Source organism: Thunnus albacares, chromosome 5 (genome assembly GCF_914725855.1).
Source record: "Thunnus albacares chromosome 5, fThuAlb1.1, whole genome shotgun sequence".
NCBI classification, from domain to species: domain Eukaryota; kingdom Metazoa; phylum Chordata; class Actinopteri; order Scombriformes; family Scombridae; genus Thunnus; species Thunnus albacares.
Window position 1 is genome coordinate 29619296 of NC_058110.1, and position 23967 is coordinate 29643262.

Here is a 23967-nt window from a genome sequence, read left to right on the forward strand (position 1 = left end):
ATGCTGGTAAATCTGCAGCCCAAGCAGAGTAAACAAACTTGACATTTTGAACCGACAGCTGTTTTGACTCTGATTCCAGCTTTGTGGAGTGATCTTGTGTTTTGTTCACTGATTCATCACTGCTTGCGATCCTATAAACACCACTGTGTGTGTGTGTGTGTGTGTGTGTGTGTTTGTGTGTGTGTGTGTGTGTGTGTGTGTGTGTGTGTGTGTGTGAATAATAATTAATATAACAAGTTTGAAATTAACTTTTTCCCCCTTTAAATATATTATTGAACCCCAACATGTAGAAAAGTATTGCAGTGGTAACATTTCACTTTGCCACAAACTGGATTTGCATATTCAATGATGGTGACGGAACAAAGAAATTACCCTAAAGCCCTGTTATAACACCTAAACAAGTCAGTGTTTTAAGTTTTATATGTTATATAGGCCACGCATGAGCAAATATATGATCCTTTTGTTCTCCAGAAAGTCATTCACAGACAAAGAAATGTTCAGTATGTTATCCAACATGGTGGCATTACTTATGTATGGCATCGCTCAGACCCCAACTCCCTGTTAGACCTCTTATAAACAAACTATTATAAAACTCAGATGACAGAAATCCAGACTTATTTGGGATTTGGGATGTCGTAGTGCTGCGTAAAAAGTACGATCACAGATATAGAGTGTAATATGAACATCCAACATCAGAATCAGCTCAGCATCAGGAAGATACACATGGATATACAGCCAGAACAAGGACAACAAGACTGAACAAAGATAACATAAACGTATGAGTCTTATGTACAAGCAAATAGGTGAATAAATAGATACACAGACAATAACATACAGTGTCTGTATACAGGTCAAACAGTTTCTATTAACTGTAAACAAGGATACAAGTAGTCCAAAGCGTGTAAGAGTGCAGGGAGTGCTGACATAAATATTGAATGGGTGATGTAATAAATTACTTTATATACACACAGTAGGGGTTTAATCAATAAAATCAAAATGTAATCTTTATTGTCATAATGTCATATGCACAACGAACAGTCAGCTGCACTGTACAACCATACATCGTTGAGAATTAAACATAAAATTATGAATATTTTAAACGATAAGCATAATAAATACAAACTGTACAAGACAAAAATACAAAATTAGATACAAATGTGAAAATAATTTGATATAAATGTATGAGCTACATGAGCTATTCTAACAAAATCAGGGGGAGGTATGTTAAGGTAATACATAATGTGAATGCTGTGTGTTGAGCTGTTAAACAGGGTCCAGTGTTTCCAGGACCAACATGAAGTGTTAGAGAAGTTTTGCATGTCAGATATCAGAGTTTAAATGAGCAAGTCTTATCTGAATTTGCATTTCTACAAAACAGCACAGCATCCACTGAGGAGAGGATAGAGCATCTGAGAAGACAGAATTATAAAATTCAGAAAGCAGCAGGTATTCAGTTTGTAGTAAATGTGTCTCTTTTAAATCCCCACAATTAGAAACCTTTTTCAATTAATTCTACTTATTCATTACAGGATGAACTGTTATTTTTTTGCAGCCTATATGCTGAGTCATTAACATAAATATAACAAATTGCTTTGTGTCGTAACCTGGTTTAACATAATTAATTAGCTCCGTGGTAAAGCTCTCATCACATGGGTGCAAAGCTGCTGCCATACAGGGCTACTAATCCTTCTACCTGTTAGTCTACATTAATGCACCGCACAGCACTGCTGCACCGTTGCAACCACTCGGTTTTGCAGTACAGTAGGAATACTTGCAGCGCGTGTGTGTGTTTTTTTTTTTTTTTTTTCGCCGGTAGCTGAACAAAGGCGTGTCCTAAGCCATGCATGCAGCAGTCAAGCGAGCTGCGATACGCTTCGGCTCCACTGTCCTCATCAGCTCTCTGTGCACCAGCAGGCACTCCGGCAGCCGCAAGCTCTTCACCATGGCCGAGCACTCCTCTGAACAAGTGGTATTCAACAAGCCAAAGGTACGTTATCAAACAGCGGAGACTACTCACTTTACTACGAGTTTTTTTAATAATTCAGATAGAAAGGTGGTGAATTGACGGGCGCGCTTTTCCTGCATTTTACGCACGCTATGATTGCGTAAACACTGTTTAAGAGTCCCGCGTGACCGAAAGAAGAAGCATGCTTACAAAATGAAAGAGATGTATCAAGAATCAGATGTTAAAAATAAACTTTATTTACCGCTCTCTCTTTGCGTGTCTTTTATATCCAGTGCCGTAGCCAGGATTTTAGGAATACTGAGGTCATGAGTCCTAGACCCTCTAGTGGGGTTTGGGGGCATGCACCCCCCCAGCAAAAGGAACATTTTGAAGACTATAGTATAAATCTATGCATTTGAATGTATAAAAGAAAGACATTTCTGACTTGATATTTAGAAAGTATGTCCAGTTATTAGTACTGGAAGCAATTTACCCGCGAAACGTAGCTCACACTCATTGACAGTAATGTGTGAGGGTTCTTCTGACAGTGCATGTCCTAGTGGGAGAGGGTCCTGTTGTAAAGGTGACGTATTATGGAAAATAGATTTTGCCTATTCTTTGTATGGATTTGGAAATGTTATTTAGGCACTGGGGGAAAATTACATAAATATAGTAATCCTTCAGATTAACAAACCTAAGCAAGCTGCTAGGAATTATTGCCCTTGATGATGTCACAATGGGGACACCAGTCAGCTGTGCCTTTTGGACACCGCAACACTGAACACTGCTTACCTAATGTACTGTAGCCTACTGCACAGTGCGTCAGGAAGCCAGGCAGGAATGGAAATATTTTATTTTAAATTTGGTGACATGTTCAATACAAGGGAAGAAAGAGATGCTGGAAAGTTTTTGACTTGGAAAATTATAGTTTGATTCAAACATATTTCTTTGCAAAAAAAAAAATACTAACATGTTCCACAGATTCAAGGAAGTTGTATAAAATTGTTGAAAAGACTCATAGGCCTAAGATGTCTGTGATTATTCTATATTGTTCTTAAATTATCTAAGAGGATTTGTATCATCCATAATACCAATAACGTATTAGTAAGGCCACCCATGTGTGTTTTGAAAGTGCAACATGTATTCAAACACAGTGTTGACTGATCTTGTAGTAGATTATAGACCCCTCGCCCACAGAGTGAACGTAATGACAGGACAGTATTGTGCAACTCATTACATGTGTGTCACATAATGTAATGAGTTGCACACGCAGTTGGCTTTGGGTTACAGTAGTCGACATTTATCACCATTTCCTGACATTTTAAAGACCAAATGACAAATTGATTAATCAAGAAAATACTGACAGGTTAATCAATAATGAACATAATCATTAGTTGCAGCCTTTAAGGACTTAAAGGACTAAAAGGAACATTGAAACATGTTGTGAAACATGTTCATATTGACCATTAGAAGATCCCTTCATAATGCACTTGTGGTGTAATTGATGGGGACCAAAATCCACAGTCCTCCTTAAATGTATGTAAAAGTTTATCTGAAACCAACTGAGACTATGTGGTTTGACATTTACTGACAGCATGTGATAAACAAAGGTCATGATCACATGAGGTTTAAATTAACCGCTGCAGACTCTTCAGAAACGGTGTGACTGTAATAAATGTAAGTGCTTAACTCTGCTCGGGGCCCATTTGTCTGCACAGACTCTTGGTCTTTTGGTCAAACTCTGAAAGACAACTCCTCTTTGTTAAATCCATTCATTGAAGAATTTCCATGACATGAGGAAAACCTCTTTCAGTGTTCATATAGACACCTGACTGTTGTTTTAAGACATATCATCCTCTAACAGAATCACAGAAACACTTTTAAAAATATATATTTTGCCAGATATTTCAATTGCAGTTCTTTTATTGGCTGGTAGAGACAACTGGCCAGCATAACAAAGCCATATAAGTGAAATGCACCTTTAATGGTCAGGTAGTTTGACATGCACATCAGGCATACAGGCATGAAATATATACTTACTTGTGCCCTTTGGAGTCTGAGCATGCACCTGGGCTGCGCTGGGGCTGACTGATAAGAAGACAGGAAACCAGCTCAGTGACAGAGATGTGGAAAGAACACACACACACTCACACACACACACAAATGTTGCCACACAGTGAGTGTGAATGTGTGTGTGTGCCAGTGAGAGCTCATGAATTGCAAAAGGAGAGAAGCTGAGGAGTGGTGGTTGCTTGCAGAGATAATGTAATTAAATATTAATTTGCTGTTGTAGAATTGATACCTCTGATGGGGTTCATGTTTTGTGCTTCACCTCTTTACTGTCCACGCTTCATATGCCGACATCGGTTACAGTATAGCAACACTAGGGCTGCAAATAATGATTATTTTCATTATCGATTCTGATGATTATTTTCTTGATTAATCAATTAATAATTTTGCTATAAAATGGCAGAAAATAGTTGAAAATGCCTTTTCTGTTCTCATAGAGCTCAAGGTAAAGTCTTCATTTGTCTTGTTTTGTCCAATCAGCAGTCCAAAATCCAAAGATATTTAGTTTACTATCATGTGTGACACAGAAAAGCCTCAAATACTCACATTTTAGAAGCTAAAACTAGAAAATATTTGACATTTTAGCTCAAAAAATGACTAAAATGATTATTTGATTATCAAATTAACATTAATCAACCAATTGATGCAGCTCTAATAGGGTTATTACAGGATGTGCTCAAATCTTATTCTATATACTATAAAAAAGTGAAAAATGTCCATCACAAGTCTCTGAGGCCCAAGGTGACATCTTTGTTTTATCCGACTAAAAGTCCAAAACTTACAGAGATTCAGTTTACTGTCACATAGAGTAAGACAAAGAAAAGAAGCAAATACTCACAAGTGAGTAGTGCTCCTACTTAGGATTATGTATTTATTGTTGACTGTTTTCTAGATAAATTGATTCAGCATTTTGTCTACAAAATGTCAGAAAATAGTGAATGATGTCCTAAAGCCTGATGTAACATCTTTAAATGTGTTCTTTTGGCCGACCAACAGTCCAAAACCCAAAAATATTCAGTTTACAGTGATATAAAACAGGGAGAAACAGTACATCCTTACAAGTTAGACACTAGAACTAGAGAAGTTTTGAAATCTTGCTTACCCAGATAGCAAAATTGCTGTGTCCCAGATCTGGCCCACACCCGACACTTTCGGCACTTTCATCCGGCCCACAAATCGCATGGAATGATGGCACTTTGGTGGTCCGCTCCTGTTTCCCAGATCTGTGCCACAAGCAAACCGTATATCAAACAAGAACAGACCAGATGAACCAGAACTGGCCCACATCCAGAATACACATAACTGAGAGCACCACATCATTACCAGAAAAGGCCCATATTTGATTTTGGGATATTTGGGCCATATTTGCTGTTTTTCATTTTGTCCGGGCCAGAAGAAGGCCAGCTGTACCGCATCATTGTCTGAAGTGGCCCACTTCCATCTGCTGTCTGGGTAAAAAAATGACCTAAACCATTAATCAATTATCAAAATAATTATAGGAGTGTAAGTCTCTGCTCTGTTTTGGGGTTACACACTGGTATGGCTGCATCAGATGAACATTATTAAAGTAAAAATATAGACTACATTAATCTGACAGAGAAAAAAAAATATTGCATTCGTTGTCACAAGTAGAGCTGAGTGTTTGTCAGATAAGAGATATGAACTTCCGATATTATTTGGTTTCCGAGAGTTGAGTAATTGTGTCAGTTTGGAGGCATTAATCATCATCTTCTTGCGGAACCGTCACAGATTGTTAGATATTATTTCACATGCGATATGAAACTTCAATCAACAAGACACACAGCTGGATTGCTCAGATGCTGACTCAAATCAGTAGATGTATGTAACCGTACCATAATGTACTACAGGAAGACCTGTGTTTACTGAAAGAAGCCACAGGATTTCCTCAACTTGCAAATGGGTTAACCAGCCGTCTTGTGCCTCACAGCTCTCACCACTTTTGAGGGATGAAAATAGATGTAAACAAAAGACTGTCTCAGTAGTATACATTACTTGTTGTAAATATTTGGGTAGAAACATCTGATCTCAAGATTTTTTTATGTTTTTTCCAAATTTTCACTTCACAGTCACACACAGATGGACATAGCTGTACAACTTTACATGCTTTTAAAGGTTGGAAAGTTTTGAGCAGCATAATTATAGCTGCAAATAATCATAATTTGGATTACTGTTTAAGCAAAAGGTATTTTCTTTACTTATTGTTTTCCCCTCTCGTCATCAGGGCAAATTTATTTGTGTAGCACCTTTCAACAAGGCTTTACATAAGACATAAAGGGCATTAAAACAAGATGTAAAAGACTCAGAAGACAATATAAAAAGACACTTAAATTGGATTTTAAAGAGTAAAATATAATAGAAGATTAAGAAGAATAAGCTAAAATAGAATAAAACAGATATAACAGTTTTATAAAGAAGAGTCCAAGATGACATCTTTAAATGTCGTTTGGTTCAACCAACATCCCAAAACCCAAAGATGTTCAGTTTACAATGATATAAAACAGAAAAAGCAGCAAGTTATCACAATAGTGCATCTTTAAGAAATGAATGTATATTATTTTTTGGCATATTTGCTTGAAAAATTACTTAAACGATTAATTGATTATCAAAATAGTTGCTGATCAATTCTCTGTCGCTCACTAATCGATTAATTGGCTAATTGTTTCAGCTCTAGTCATAATGCACCAGAAATATTTGGTTTATTGGTGGTTTTTTTTCCAACTAAGATGTACGTTTTTAACACATACTGTCAGGGAGTATTCAGATTTGCACGCACAACTGGAAATCCAAAATAACCAGTTCAGTCTGCAGGGGAAGTTTGTTCCTAAAAGAAAACAGATGTCACATTTCATTACTTCATTCACAATCTGGCACTTTTCCTTTTAGTTATAATGGTTGAAAAAAACTTATAAAATGTTTTGTGGGGCTCTCTCTTGACAATAAAGCTTTAATTAAGGATATATGACTAAAGACTGTTAACTTGTTTTGAACATTACACACAGCCAGCAGTGGAAATTAACTACGTACTATTTACTCCAGTATCATACTTACATTTCCATTCCAATTTTTCTACTCTACTCTACTCTCCACTAGTCTGTCAGCTTTAGTTTTTCATTACTTTTCAATATAAATGATCAGGTCATATAATACGATGCTTTCTTATGGATTAAACTACCCAACTGCATGTAAAGTTGTTTACATTTACATTTAAGTACCACTTACATGTTAATGTTTCTGTAATAATGATCCAATAATATAATTATATACTGTACTACAACACTGACAGGGTCCATTCTGTTTATAGTAAGAAGTACTACTTTGATACTTGCTAATACGTCTGTACTTTTACAAGGACTTTTTCTCGTAATGAGGGTGGGTGATCACATAGAAAATCTTACAGTATCTTAACTTCAGTATCTTTTTAGAGTTGAATTGGAGATGTACTTGGACTCTGACAGCTCCATCCTTTTACACCATCATATATTCTGATACTTCCTTTAGGAAATCCCTCTGAGTGCTGTGACCTTTACCATATTTCCAAAACCAGCTTTTAACAGATGTTAACAACATCCTTCGCTGTGGTTTTGTTCTCAAAATGTCTCTAAAATGTTTTGTTTTAAACGTTTCCTCTTTGACACGTGATGGGTCCAAGTTTTCCATGTATGGAACAGCTGGAGCTGTTCAGAGCAACAGCTGGATGAAGCTCAACAGTGATCATGAGTCTGCTACATGACTGCTCCATCAGAGTTCATAGAACCAACAGAGTTTTAGAGTTTTATGACATTTTAACTGATGCGCTTACATTTAGTCGTCCAGAGTAGTGCTGCAAGAAGCAATTATTATCATTATCAATTAATCTTAATTATTTTATCAGTGAATCAATTAGTCGTTTGGTCCATGAAATGTCAGAAAATGGTGAAAAATGACGATCACTGTCTCCAAAAGCCCAAGATGACATCTTTAAATGTCTTGTTTTGTCCCGACCATCAGCCCAAAGACATTCAGTTTACTATCACAGAAGACTAAAGCAACCAGAAAATATTCACATTTAAGAAGCTTAAAAGACTCAAAACAATTAATTGATTATCAAAACAGTTGCCGATTAATTTTCTGTCTAATCTGACTAATGGATTAATCAACTAGTAGTTGCAGATTAAAGAATGTATTTAAAGCCCCTGAAAACTTGTCCTCAAATCAAGTATTTCTATATAATATCAAATATTCACTCTACTATACTTCATAAGCAACAATCAAAGTAAAAAAGATCTTTTGCTATTCTTTAATCAAAGTTTAATACTCAAAAACTCAGATAATCAGCTTCATCAAGACTGTGTTGTGTGTTTTCATCAGATTCTGATTCAAATATAGCTAAATCCTGATCAGTATACAGAAGTAAAGACATCTTTTTTTTTTCCCAACCAAACTCTGCCAACTTTTGTCTGTCCGCTAGTTGGCCCTCTCTCCCCTTCTTGTCTCTCTACATCACACCCTGCGTGGTATTGCAGCAATCAGTAAGAGCCTCCTGATTACAAAAACATGGCTTTTTTTGGAAATCTGTCTCGACCTTTTCATGACAAGAACATTGTAACACTGTTGTCATTCTGTGTGCTGTCCTCCTCAAATTTGAGGCAGGTATTCACTGGCATTTTGTTGACAGCCCCACACTACCCTTGACCTTGACAGTCAAAGCCAGACAGGTTTCTAAAGAAACTTTGGGAGGTTTCCTTTTTTGGCAAAACCTCGTTAATGCACGTAGACATTGTGGTTCAGCAACTACAGCCACTTTAATTTGGGTATGTCATTTTAGTTTGTGCTTTCCAAAATAGGGGTGGAGTGGAAGAGAAGCGAGAACAGCTGCAGAGGAAAAAAGAAATATGGAAATCTCCCATTTGAAATAACCAAAACTGATCTAACTTTGGTAGAAAATAGTGTGTTAATGGATCCAATGACTCAAAGTAAGGAATGTAGAATATAATCTGAGAAATGAGAAAAGATAAAACTATGATATCACTGCCATGGAAAATCAAGCTGCAGCTTTTGGTGCACGTAAGAAGTTTTAGTTTAGAGCTGATTCCCATAACCACGCTCTCTTTCTTCATCACGCTACACCAGAGAGAGAGAAGAAATAAAGGTCCCTGGTTGGATATTTTTAATTTAATTTCACCCTGACCGATAACTGTAGCTCAGGGCTCAGCTGTTGAAGAAGGAAAAGAGATTTATTGATATCATCTGCTGGAATAAATCACGGCTCTCCAGAGCCAGAACACTCTTCTTTGACCCTTCTCAGGCACCCCTGGCCTTTTCACCACTTGTTGCCCAGTCATGCGTACTGCATTCATGATGGGCTGCAGCCAAAACATTGAACTGCACCAGTGTCACTGCTCTTGCTGCTCTCTTTTTAACACTACAGAGTTATCTTATGTTTTACTGTATCTCTTATGTGTATCAGAATAACTTATTTTGCTAGACTGATTATTTAGTACCGTGTATTTTTCTCATCCACAGGTTGAGCTGCATGTGCATCTTGATGGCGCTATCAGGGTGCAGACTATTCTCGATGTTGCCAAGTAAGTTAGGATTCTTCAATATTGACTTTAGATTTTACTGTATGTGTTTGTACTGAGATTCAGACTCACACTCACTTACATATGTAAATACATAAGAAAACGTAATCGTTCCTCTGTGGGGTTTGTAAAAACAAAAAACACTTAACCTATTTAATCTATTATTTGTACTTGTGAATAACTATTAAAGTAAAACAGAGCTTGGCTGGGCGGATGTTAGATTATCATAGATGTATCAGTACAAGCATATATGTTAGCTGATGATAACAGGTAATTACAGCACAGAAATGTCAAAGATGTTTGCAGAAAATTGCAAACAGTTTTTCCATGACATAGTTACTGGAGAGCACTGACAAGTTTGCTTTTTTTTTTTGTTTATGTTGCTAATCTCTCATTATCAGATTTTTAAAAAACCTGCATTAATTGATTTCTTTCGGCACTTGGGAGCAGCGCAAAAGGATGTAAACACTAAAATGTATTTATCACCTTATAATGTTGATATGGCTAACATGTGTATATAGGCAGATGTTATCAAACAGTTGCCTATGTACATATATAGAAGCCATGGAGCAACATTAGCATTTGTTGAGAGTCGTGTTTCTGTCCACCAGATGACTTTTAGTCCAATATTCACTCTCCTTTTAGCTCTGTTTTGGTTTCCACCAACTCTTAAAGGAAATATTTAGCTGTTGCTAGATGCAAGCTACAAAATGTTCCACTATATTCACCATCTAACTTATCTGTCCACCACTTGGTGCTGAGCATGTAGTGTACAGTGGGTTTATCTGACCTTTCGAGCTGAACACAGCTGCCTGCTGTGTCTGTAAACAAGGCTGATGACCGCTATGAGAGTGAACAAAAACATTCAAGTTGTGAGACAGAAAACCATAACAATGTAAAGTCAATAGCTCAGGCTTCAATACATTACAAACAACAGTCCTCTGTTGAACTTTCTTTTTGAGAAAGAAGGGCAAAACAGGGAAACTTGCAATACATTTTTTTTTCCAATTTGAGCTAAAAATGAAGCATAACTTTCACTACTGTCTCTGAACTGTTGCTTTTTTCTCTCTCTTCTCCTTATAGGAGACGCGGCATCACTCTGCCAGCAAATACCGTGGAGGAGATGACACAGATTATTATTGTCCAAAAGCCTGCCACCCTCACCGAGTTCCTGGGGAAGTTCGCTGAGTACATGCATGTGATTGCGTAAGTGCCGACATATCACCTTTAAGGATTCAGTTTCATAATTAACCAAGGTGTTTTCTTGCTGAGCAGGTGAAAGGGTGTACAGAGAGAGACACTTGAGTGAGTTAAGGGTCAGGGTTCCCCTCACAGAAATGTTATTTCACCAAGGTCTACGGTGAGGGTCAGAGTCCATTCATGCAGTTTGTTATCACACACATGCGGTTATGACAATTATAATGCATTGGAAGTGTTTTAAAGCCAGAGTGAGTAGTAGGCCCGCTGTGTTTGTGATTGGCTGGATTGGGATGTAAGACACAGCAGGATTATGTAACGTATTTCTGCAGCATGATGGGGAGGGGTTTCATTCTAAATGCCAGACATGCAGAACAGGATCACATCATTATAGAGATCAAGTGTCACCTTGGCAACCAAACGTGAGGAGAGTAAAGTTGTTGGCGAACCCTTTCCAGTATCACTCTGTCTTATATTTAGTCCTCCAGCGACGGGGCTGAACTGTTTATAAAAGACCAAATACAGTCTCTCAGATACTCAATGGCCGTAAAAGCTCACAACAATGACGGTCTGTAGTGGCTGGACTGCAGCGCTCTGTTGTGCTGAATGGACCCTTCTGTATCAAGGCTCTTGAAAGCCTTGTGTGCAGTACAGCTTCAACAACATAGGGAACTTGCTAGCTGAGTTTAGCTCATGCAGAATTGTTGTTGTCTGGGGGGGAGTGAAAGGGAGGGGGGCGAGTAATGAGAGGACGCTGGACAACAGCAGGCATTCAGACCTGTACGATGAGCATTCACTTTCAGTGTAAATGCTAGAAGCGGTGTTGTTCTCCATCACGTGATGTAGAACATCGAAAAGTGTGCTGCTGAGTCTAAAGGAAGGGAGGAAATGGAGCTGTGATGATTCTCCTGATATTTTACATTACACTGTATTATCATGCAGCATGATCACACATGTAAGACAGAAAGAAATGTTTAAGGTGTAAAATTTCCTTACTTTAATGATCATTTAAAAAAAAAAACAACAACAACCTTCTGTTTTGCGATCTTTTTCATTGTACTTGTACCGGCAGCTACTTGAGAATTTGTACCACAGCTCTGTTGAGTCACTGTCCTCTAATGCTTCATCTTGTCTTGCTTGTAAGTCGCTTTCAATAAAAAGTGTCTGCCAAATGATAAAATGTAAATGTAAAATATAAGAGCCACAAAGTTAGGGACTATAAAAAGAATATTTGGATGGGGAGGGGGGATTAATATTACATTTTACTTTATAGAAAAACAAGAGCATCCCCAGCTTTTAAAATATTTTAATAGGCTCCCCCTCTTGATTGAGCCAATTAGCCAATTTGGTTTTGTGTTTAAACATAGTTCTAAATGTCTTGATTACAGACATGTGGAGCTTTGTGCATATTAATAAACTGGTCATATTATCATTCGGCAAAACAATAACCGTCAACGTTTCATTTAAATTCACCAGTTAGTAGAAAAAGTTGGCAGCAAGTGATTCTGACCTTCAGTTACGTCATAGTCTATTCTTCTGCTGTCTGCTATGATTTTGTATCTCAAAACTAACATTTTGGTTTTACTAACTGATTTTGATGAAAATGTTAAAGCCCTGACACAGACGCAGGATTGTTATGGTCTAACCTTTCTGGTCCGTGGCACATACAAATTCCACACATCTTTTTGATGTGATTATTTATATCTTGAAGGGGAGGCTGAAATAAAATATAAAAATAGACACACTAGCCTTTCTTCAGCAAAATGAAAAAATACATAACTCCACCACTCCCCCTCTAATCATTTTTGTACATTCCATAACAGATTTTTTCCTCTACTCCTTTAAATCCTAATCTGTATGTGGAAAATAATTCCAATAATTATATATGAACACATTAAATTGTTGACATTGGTCAAAAGAATACATCTAATGAAGCCTATACTTAATTGTTAGTTATCACTATTAATACGAACATTTATGTGGAGGACATGTTTAAATGAAGTCAGTATAATCGTGTCAGTAACACCATGTAAATACTTAAATTGCCGTCGTAATTTGAGTGATAGCGTAGCAGCAGCTAATGCTTTTATTTGTGCCAGAGAGATAAGTTTATCAGAGCTCAAGGTCAATGTCATTTATTTTGTGTTTTACTTTTTCTTTCTTTCAGTGGAGACAGAGAGGCCATAAAGAGGATAGCCTATGAGTTTGTGGAGGACAAAGCGAAGGAAGGAGTGATTTATGTAGAGGTCAGATACAGCCCGCATTTTCTGGCTAACACTAAAGTGGTTCCCATCCCGTGGGACCAGGAGGAGTAAGTCTCTATTTGAATAACTTTAGTCTGCTTGTTGAAACTTGTGTCATGCTTTCAAAAACAAATATTAAATATTTTCTTTTTCACTGTCTGTGTCCTACACTTAGAGGCGACCTGAGCCCAGACGAGGTGGTGCATCTGGTTAACAAAGGCCTCAGTGAGGGAGAGAGGGCCTTCAATATCAAAGCCAGGTCCATTCTATGCTGCATGCGCCACATGCCAAGTAATGAACTGTTCATGCTCCTGTCTGCCCAATCAACCTTGTGAGATAAGGCTCTTTATTGTACTGTCTCAAAGCTCTGCCTTTGTTCTCATAGTAGATAAAGAGCAGGAGTAGAACATAAAAGTACATACATACTACTTAATATCACCTGTCGCTATCCAGTGAAAACCATGTATCCAAATTTACTGATTGTGAATTTTTCAAATAAGTTGACAGATTAAGTATTTTTTAGAGGTTTAAGAGCATTTCTTAAGACAATAAACAATTGGAAAACATGCTGATTATTTGAGAAATGCACAGTTTTCCTTGGCTCATGAAAAGTTTGTGTTTCAGAGATACATGGTTCTCACAGGACAGTACTAATATATGCTATATTTGTATTTATAGTTGTAGTAGTAGTAGTTGTAATACCAGTGACAGCAGCTGTATCATTCACCGTATACAGTCTATAAGCCGTACCAGTAAAGTAAGATCGGTAGCGAGGAAAGTTGTTGTATCTTTAGTAACAGTTGTAATATCTGTAAGAAATCTGATCCGCTCCATTCATGCAGCTGTTTCTTTGTAACAGAGCAACCAAGAGCAAATATTGTATTCCATAATATTTTGTAATATCCTCGGGTGATTAGAGATATTTTTGTGTAACAAACTTCCTGAACATCTGCAGGATATCTGATTTTGTCATTACAGATAGGAAAATAAAATATGATGGGCTGTATTAGGAAAAGATCAAATTACAAGCCGTAGTGTAGCAGTGTGTAGTTTGTGTGTTTAAACAGCACGCAGCCTAATATTCCAATACAGGGTCTAATATATCGCCAACTGTATGTCATATTCTGATTATGAATACTGTATGATGATTTAGTACACATCATATGTATTTAACTGCTTTGGTTTCGTAAATGGTGCAGGTTTTCATATAGTGATATTTGTATGCAAAGTTAAGCATATTAAAGGAATAGTTCATTTTTGGGAATATACTTTATCAATTTCTTGCCGAGAGTTAGACAAGAAGATTGATACCGTACGGAAGCGTGTTGCAATGAAAAAAAATATATAGGCCTTTTTTCATAATTATGACTTAGTATCTCATAATTACGAGAAAACTGTCTCATAATTAGCAAGACATAATTATGAGATCTTTTCTCGTAATTGTGAGATTTAAATGTGAAGCTACCACCAGCAGACAGATAGCTTAGCTTAGCATTAAGACTGGAAACAGGTGGAAACAGCTGGCCTGGCTCTGTCCAAAGGTAAATCCTCTAAATCTCACTAATTAACATGTTATATCTTGTTTGTTTAATCTTGATAACAAAAGAAGTGTAAACACATCAAGTTAAGTTTTGGACTCTTTCTTGGCCAGGAGCAGTCGTTTCCTGGAATCCTATTGTCACAGCGAGGTTGCCATGCAACTAGCCAAGACCACAGGAAGTGTTTACTAGTGAGCTTTAGAGGTTCCACTAAGTGCATTTTGTTACCTTTAGACAGAACCAGGCTAGCTAAGCTATCTGTCTGCTGGTGGTTGCATCATATTTACAATACAGACATGAGATTCTTATCTAACTCTCAGCAAGACAGCAAATAAGCAAATTTTCAAAAATGTCTCAAATTCCTTTAAATCCTGTTTACTGTAGTTACCATTGCATGAAGGTCAATGTTGTTTTGTGCTTGTCATAGCTGTTGATTTGATGCAGATTGATGTAGAGTGAAGCTGTGACTGTATCATCACATTTCATCTATGCATCATCTCCATGCATGTTGGCAGGACCAAGCTGTGACGTAATATATGTGCTTTAATTCTTCAGGCTGGTCCATGGACGTTGTGGAGCTGTGTAAGAAATATCGCCACGAGGGAGTGGTGGCTATTGACCTGGCAGGTGATGAGTCACTCAACTGTGAAGCCTATCCAGGACACAGGAAGGCCTATGAGGTAAGCATGTTGAAACATCAACATAATGCCGACTGACCTGTTAAAGGCTGGCATGAGGAAGACTAATAAAGGTGTGGGTTTTTGGTGTGTCTTTGTTTTGTATACTTTAATCACTGCCGCATGCACAGTCACATAGCTTTAAACTGGTGTTGCAACATCAACAATAATAATGGTGATAATAATAACAAGGTTGGATAAACAGCAGCTTGTTTTGCTGCCTTAACAGGAGCGTTTTGTGCCCTTGAATGTGTTTTTCAAAATGATTTCTCACAGTTTAATAAGAAATGTGATCACTGGAGGAAAACTGCAGACAGTGTAAATACATTTGTAGACTGTTTACCTTGGCATTAAAATATAGTGGGCATATTTTTTACTGATTGTGTCATTTTGTAGTTGTAAAAAGATTTTATAGTCATAATTCATGTGAGACAAGGGCATGTTCCCACTGGCTGCTGGCTGATGGAAAAATGTCTGTAAGTTGTCGCACCAATAACTTCCAGGAATCCTTAGAAAGAATTTGAAGCTGTTTCATAGAGAGGGTGGATGATTTGGAAATACTACAGGAGACAGATACTCTTAGATGCTTTTTTTATTAGCTATGCTAATGGCTCTGGCAAAGGCGATGTCAGTTGGTTGGTCAGTCCATCACTGTGGTCCAGACTTGTCATGACATTGATGGCATGTTTCTAATGACAGTGACTAACTTTGGTGATCACCTGACTTTACCTCTAGCAGGTTGACATTTGTAGTTTTAAATGATATGTGTTGAAAGCGGTTGAATTGGTTGCCAGGGAATATTTTAAATTCATGATTAACTGCAAAAAACTTTGATGATCACTTAACTTTAAAATTCAAAGTTGAATTTTTAATTTGTTCAATACTTTGGTTTATGACCTGCAGTCCCATCGACCTCAACTGTACTTTGTGCTTAGTGTTAATTAGCAAATGTTAGCATGCTAACATTCTAAACTAAGATGGTTAACATGGTAAGCATTATACCTGCTAAACACCAGCATGTTAGCAGTGTCCTTGTGTGCATTCTGATGTTAACATTTATCTGAAAACAGTCAAGAGTTTCTCTCCTATGCACCTACATGATCTACTATCCACCAGTTAATGTGATACCATTTATCTGACTGGCTAACAAGGCAGGCTTGTTTTGAACTGCCTGAATATAATATACAGGATCAGCTACCATGGAGATGTACAGTTCATACTGTACAAACATGGTTAATAGCACGGTCTACGGGCTGACATGCTGATCTGGCTTTGCCAAACAGGTTTGAGCTCAGCGTTGCAGGTGACAGACAGTTCTACTTTTCCACATAGATTACTTTTCCCTGCAAGAGAATGCATCATCATCGTCTCAAACTGATGAGGACGCGATACGGGAGTAAAATATATTTCAATTTCCTCGAGGCTCTGATGCTTCTCAAAATCCAATTTGCTTTTCCGCCAGCATTTATTGATTAATTCAGAGAATACTTAAGTAATCAATTCTGCCCGTCAGACCATAATGAATGAGGCAGATTAATCAGTTAATACACTACAGTGCTGGATGTGGACCTGAAAATAATTACTTGCACAGACTGGGTGGAGTTGACTGCATAAGGACAGTTCCGCCCAGATAAGGTGATTCTGAATCCCACCAGATTTAACTGCAATGTGAAAATGATTAGTTTTAGAGGTTAATTGCCCTTAGAGATGTCTGGCATTAATACTGGGTATTTCTTTTTCACATTTCTGTATTTTTTATGATATTTCTGTAATCAATCCGAACATTTCTCTCCTTTACTAGGATACATATTAACCTCAATACCTCAAATAAACTTGCTTTTAATTTGACAAGCTTACATTATTAATTTCTAGTTGACATTGTGGGTGTATGTGATGTGCTATTGTGTGTAGCTTTTTATTTTGTATAATGTGTCCTGTGTGTTTTTTGCTTTCTTTTTTTGCTTTGTACTGTTTGTTATTGTGCTGTTTTATGTTTTATTTGTAAGGGACTGCAGATGAAAATTAGCTTTAAAACTAACTCTGGTGCAATACATCAAATGTTAACATTTATGTTTAAAACCATATGTTGTCTCAGTAAATACAATACAATTTATAACCCAAACCGTGCCCTTTTCATGAGTGAGTAATAATTGAATATGGGTCATAATAACATGGATTATTTATAAGATAAATTAGCTGCAGCTTGTTCAAATGATTAGTTTATGAATGTGTAGGCATCACTTAATTTTGAAAATCCGATCAGCAGCAGCCCGAGCAGCACAGAGACACACAGACAGGTGAACTGCAGCCTCTCAGGTGAGCTCTGACGTCACGGTGAAAGATGTAGCCATAAGTTCAGGAGTCGAATGAAAAATAATACAAGTAGAAGTTTTTGAGATTATTTAAAGATATCAATCAACAAAATAAAAGAAGCACAGAGCTACAGAATCTCAGCTGAAGTCTGAAAACAGCAGAGAGTCGGTTCAAACAGAGCAGCACATTGTTTACAGGTTTCTATACAGTTATTAGCTTATTGCAGTTATTGTGAACATCTATCATATGTCAATTTTAAATTTTAATTGCAGTCTGAGATTAACATCAATAAACTAAAATGTTAAATATATCTAACATCAGAGAACAATTATAGCCTATTATATCAGCAAATACATATTTAATAAAGTAAACTTTTCGCAGAGTCAGGCTCTTAATGTGTGTATGTGCACGCATGTGTGCATATGAAAGAGAAAAGAGAGATAGAGGGCAAGTATAAAAAAGAAAAGAAATGTCCTTACCAAAATTAAAACCAAATCTACGCCCTTGCTACCTCAGTCACAGATACTTGGGATGGTGCACGTTGTGTGTAGGGGTACTAAAAATTCTCTACATTCTCTCACTGCCTCCACTTGTGTGATAATGAAGCTACAAGTCATGTGAGGCCAACAATTGGTCAAAAACTCTTAAGCTGGCCACAAAAATCTAAATAATCCAGAGTCTGTTGTGTGATGTTGCACAAGTATTGTATTTGCGGGTGTCACACATAGTTTGTTGACAAGCTCATTTTTCCCTCCAAAATTCCAAAAATTCCAAAATTCTGAGGTTTGCAAAACCACAACTCTCTTTTAAAAACATTTCTGAAAGTTTATTTTTTATTAAAATCAAAGTTAATTTGGTTGTCTGCATGTGTGTACTTATGTGTGTGCCGTTTGGAATAAATAGTATTTGCATGAAATAGAATTCATATGTGTTTCTATGTGGGTTTATGTACAAAGTATATGATTTATTATGTGGAATTTGTACAGTATGCATATTTTTTTCTGTTGCCTTTGTCCTTTGTAATCTCTGGGTTTGATAGGTGCCATATAATTAAACTTTATTATTATTATTATACAACTATATTATGCATGCTATTCAGCTTTCCAGAAATGTACACATTGACATCCTATCAAGGTGAATCTATATTGATGGAAGATCCAGAAACATGGTTCAATTATTAACAAGAAGCAGAACCCACAGAGCAGAGTCCACTCTAATATTCAGGTTTATCTTCAAAACTACATGACCTCTGGATAAATACTCCAAGATCAGGCAAGGCTCACTTAGTTTGTATGAGGTTGAGAATGCTTAAATGAAAGGAAGTGATCAAACTAGTCTGTATTAGTAAACATGCTGTAAAAAATCATTTTCAATATTTGTTTAAGTGTATATATGGCGAATGTTGAAACAAAGCAAAGCAAGCGTGTTCAAAAACCTGTCTAAATGATAAAAAGGCATTCAGTAGATACTGCAGGATCACAGATGAAAACCAGATGTTTGGCTGTGCTGTTTGGTTGCTGATGTCTTCTATGATTGATTTTGTTGACAGGAAGCAGTGCGTAGTGGGATCCACCGAACAGTTCATGCAGGAGAGGTGGGCCCGCCGTCAGTGGTGAAGGAGGTAAGCTCTTCAACAATAACGTGAGACATTTCTGAGTGAGGTGAAAGTGTCATCTGAGGACTTCATTGCAGTGCAGTGTACTGCCTAGTACACCTTGTATCAGCAACAAAACAATAAAGTGGTGTCCTAACAATAGAGATGATTAAACCAGGGGGCAGAGATCCAAAAGAAACAACAGAAGTTTTTGTTTAGTGTTGGCAAGTTGAAGGTTTAAACAGATTTGCAGTGGTGGAAAAAGTACAAATATTCCTTAACGTAAATAAAAGTATCAATTCAGCAATGTGGTTCGGTGCCTCTGACTGATATATTATTATATATGACGTCATTAGATTATTAATACTGAATAATCAGTGTGTAAACAGCATGTTATTATTGTAGCTGCTGGATATGGAGCTAGTTTGAACTACTCCATATGCAGTTAGCTAGTTTAGTCCAGTGGCCCCTCCAAAGGGTCAGCAGATAAATCTGAGGGGTCGTGAGATGATTAATGTGAGAGGAAAGAAGAAAAAACAAAGTTCTGATACACAAATCTGTTTTCAGTTTTTGAATTTTTTCTCTAATATTTGATTTGTGGTGAAATATTGGATCATTTGAACATTTATTGAAATGAAACCATGTGAGAAGTTTAGAGGGAAAAGTCACTATTTGGTGGAGCTGTTGACAACTCATAGACATCTGAAATGTGACTCCGACTACACACTGGTTTCATCTTAAACAATGTGTTGTATTTTAAAAGCTTGTTATATTATCCATTGTGTCAAATCTTCATCTGAAAAGTAAAGCTGTCAAATAAATGTAGTGGAGTAGAAAGTACAATATTTCAATGTAGTGTAGTGGAAGTATAAAGTAGTGTAAAATAAAAATACTCAATTACAAGTACCTCAAAATGAAGTACTTGAGTAAATGTACTTAGTTACTTTCCACCACTGCAGATTGGGATTCCCTTAAAATTTCAATGGACTGAAGGTTTTTACTTCAATGTTGAGTCATTCATATCAATGCCAATACACAAATACATGTGTACATGGATATACTGTAATTATTTTACTGTTGGGCAGCAAAAAATTGTACCCTTCTCAACTACAATGCAACAACAACGACTGCATGTCTCACTGAACTGTGGCTGCCAAAACACGTGGCCACTCTCTAAGAAGCCATCCTTCAAAGTGACAGCTCAGCTATTTCACAACAGTTGTGAGTGTGCCTCTAGAAATACCCTGCAGTTTCTGTTGACATGTACTACATTGAGGATTTTTTTTTTTTTTTTTTTTTTTTTTTTTTGTGGTTTGTAACCTTTTCCGTCTATGTCATGACCCCTGTCTGATATTTTAGGCTGTAGAAGTGTTGAAAGCTGAAAGGGTTGGACATGGTTACAGAACCCTGGAGGACCAAACCCTGTACAAACAACTACTGGCTCAAAATATGCACTTTGAGGTAAGGAAACAGAATTGTAATCGCTATTGCCATCAAAAGGCTGAATCACAAACACAGTTCTTGATTTCTTGTTGCAAATATACAAGTTATATTTCATCTAATCTATTAAATGTACAGTTCCTTGTTCAACGATACACAATCATGATTTTAATCATTACAAATATATTATTTTATCAGGTAATTACGGTGATATGCAGTAGTTGACATTATTACAGTACCTTATTAGTCATAACACAGTGATACACTGACCCCTAGTGGACACTTGAGTAGCTCACAGAGAGGAGAAAAACTGCAATAGTGCGGTTTCTCAGTGCTGCCTGTTCTGTCTGCAGGTGTGTCCCATTTCCAGTAAGCTGACAGGTGCCTGCAACCCAGACTTCACCAAGCACCCCGTCATCACGTGAGCTGCTTTTATTTTACATGACAGTCTGATAAAAGGATTTCATTAAAGGCATTTAAATATTTCTGTTTGGATTTGATCATTTCCTTTGTGCAGGTTCAGGAAGGACAAAGCTAACTACTCCCTGAATACAGATGACCCTTTGATCTTCAACTCAACCCTGCACCTCGACTACAGCACCGCGCAGAAATACATGGGATTCACCGAGGACGAATTCAAAAGACTGGTGAGATCAAATGCATGAATAATTATAGTGGTAGTTCACAGGATGAAGGCATTTGAATATGATTTGAAATGATAGCAGGGCGTGTAGACACCCTGCGCATGGCAACGCCTTCCACGATTGCCAATTAAAGCAGGAACAAAAGCTTTTTTCTTAATGCATTTTAACCAAAGTGCTTTCAATCCGGGCTGCATCTGGTCAGTGTATTTGGATTGAGTTTGTAGTGGATTATTAAAGGAATTGTTTGTCAATTTTGAGAAATTCGCATTCGCTTTCTTCCTGAGAGAAGATCAATACCACTCTCATGTCAGTAGAGTGGATGTTAGGCTAAATCCAGCAGTTGTTAGCTTAGCTTAGCATAAAGACTGGAAACAGGTGGAAACAGTTAGCCTGGTTCTGTCAAACGGTAACAAAATTCACCTACCAGCATTGCACTGATTAACATGTTATATCTCATTTGTTTAATTTGTACAAAAACTGAAGTGTAAAAATTACAAGTTATGGTTTTATGGGGGTTATTTGTAGATCTATTTCTGAGAAACAGCTAGCCAGGTTCTGTGCAAAGGTAACGAAATTTGCCCACCAGCAGCTGCAAATCTCGCTAATTACCACATTATATCTCATTTGTTTAAACCAAGCTTGCCAAATAATTAAACACATCATGGTTTTATATGTGTTGGACTATTTCTTGGCCGGGAGCAGTGACTTTCTGGAGTCTTGTCATCACTTTGCTGTTGACAGGTGACCAGCGGTGGCCTTTGGGCAGAGCCAGTCCCTTTTTTTGTTACTATACTTCCACCGCAGCTCAACAGGGAAACACTGTCTGAGGAAACACAAAGAGGGAATTTGATGCTAAAAGACTGTAAATGTGACAGATATCCACTTTATATGACTAACTCAGACTGCTGAAGCCTCATATAAGCTTCACATCAACTTTTAAATGCATTTTTGAACAAAATGACTGTGGACACACTGTGGATTTTGGCTCCCATCACTTACATTGAGAGCACATTTGAAGGGGATCTTTTAACAGCCAGTATGAACAGGAGGAATGATTACAGCGAGGAAAACCTCTTTCAGTGTTCATATGGACACCTGACTGTTGCTTAAAGACAGACTTGAAAAATTGTGAACTAATACTATTTGGAAATACACTAAGATGGTTCTTTATTGAATTTTTGTGTCTTTTAGAACATCTGTTCAGCAGAGTCGTGCTTCTTGCCTGAAGAGGAGAAGAAAGAGCTCCTCAACAAACTGCACGAGGCCTATGGGATGGAGAACACTGCCTTTTAAACAAAGCACTGACAAGGAAGTCTAAGAAAAAAATGTGACCTAACCCAGGGAGAAATCGCTCTGAACTCTTAATCTCCGCTCTTCACACAATGCAATGTCTTTTTTTTTTCCTCTTTGTAACCAAACAAAGCCTTTAGAATAATAAATCAAATATACTCTTAATCATACGGCTGCTGCCTTCACCTCACATACCTGTACATCATCAGCTCGAGGGCTTGTGTTTTGTCAACTCCATTGTCAGGAAGTACCTTTCATACTTTAGTTTACACTGCGGTTCCGGAGGATATCATGGTGCTCTGCAAAAAAAATATGGGAAAGCAAGTGTTTTGTGTTTATGAAGCAGATTATGTTGCATGCATTATTTCAAAACTCTGGATGCATTCTTCATCTTGTGTTTACATCCTGTTGTCATTAAAAGAATCAGGGAAGCTTTTGATGCACATTTACTGAACACTCGAAGAAACAGTGAAGAAACAGTTTGAACCTTTTTGTCAGGTTATGTGGTTATTTGTTGTTCATCACTGTCTAAAAACATTACAGTATATACTTTCATAAGCATAAAGGATAAATGAAGAACTTGCTACCTACTGGGGGAAATATGGTTTACAGTGAATATCTATCGTTTAGTTTAAGGGTGAAGTAAGGGAATTGATATGTGCTTTTTGCCCTTCACGTGTAAAACCGCAGGACACATCAGGTAAAAACAGCTCAATACCAAAAGCCTAGTCTTACATTTGGACACTAGGTGGCACACTTCTGTCATCTAGCTGGACAAACAACTGTTGACTTAATGTGGTTTTACATCTCACAATTAACTCTTGATTTCTTTTGATGTATATATTTATTTAATTTTTTTTTTTCATTTCTCTAAATAAAAAAAAAAAACACTTCCATTTATAACTGCGACATTTATGACACTTCTGTAAAACCTCTTTGATCATAATAAAAGCTATTATGAAATTTGTCTGCCTGTCAGCCCTGCTTCCTTATGCTGATTATCCCCCTTTTCCATATCTACCGTCATTATGATATAAAGTCACCTCAGCACAGGGAGAAAAGAGCTTTTGAAGCAATTACTCTTGCAGAGGAAATTATCTCAAGCCTTGCACTTAGAGAGATTGCTGAAAAATCTACGCAGCTTTGCAGATAAACTGCTCTGTCATCCTCTGTTTCTTTATTGTATAAAAGAAGATAAATGGGAACACTGGGGGCGATGCAAGGTGGAAATGTAAACACTGGCTTCCCGTGGCCGTCCTAATGCACACAAAAGCTGCATTCAATAATATTTATGGCTCTCGTAGGACTCAGCGCTGCACTCATTAATCCTGGTTGGCTTGAACTCACCACCTTTACAGCTCCTTCACCTGATGTGTTCAGTACAACAGACACCTGCAAATTGCCTCTTGTGAAGCCTTAATTACGCTTAAAAGC

The 23967-nt window shown here is 37.2% G+C and overlaps 1 protein-coding gene across 1 annotated transcript; it reads left to right on the forward strand.

The window, feature by feature from the left end:
• Positions 1-1825: 1825 nt before the first annotated feature.
• ada (adenosine deaminase) lies at positions 1826-23498 on the forward strand. The gene is made up of 11 exons (XM_044351593.1): positions 1826-1987; positions 9539-9600; positions 10681-10803; positions 12962-13105; positions 13213-13328; positions 15131-15255; positions 19115-19186; positions 20519-20620; positions 20953-21020; positions 21117-21246; positions 22435-23498. The coding sequence occupies exons 1-11, from the start codon at positions 1841-1843 to the stop codon at positions 22534-22536; spliced, it is 1191 nt and encodes a 396-aa protein (XP_044207528.1). The 5' UTR covers positions 1826-1840; the 3' UTR covers positions 22537-23498.
• The last annotated feature ends 469 nt before the right edge of the window (positions 23499-23967 follow it).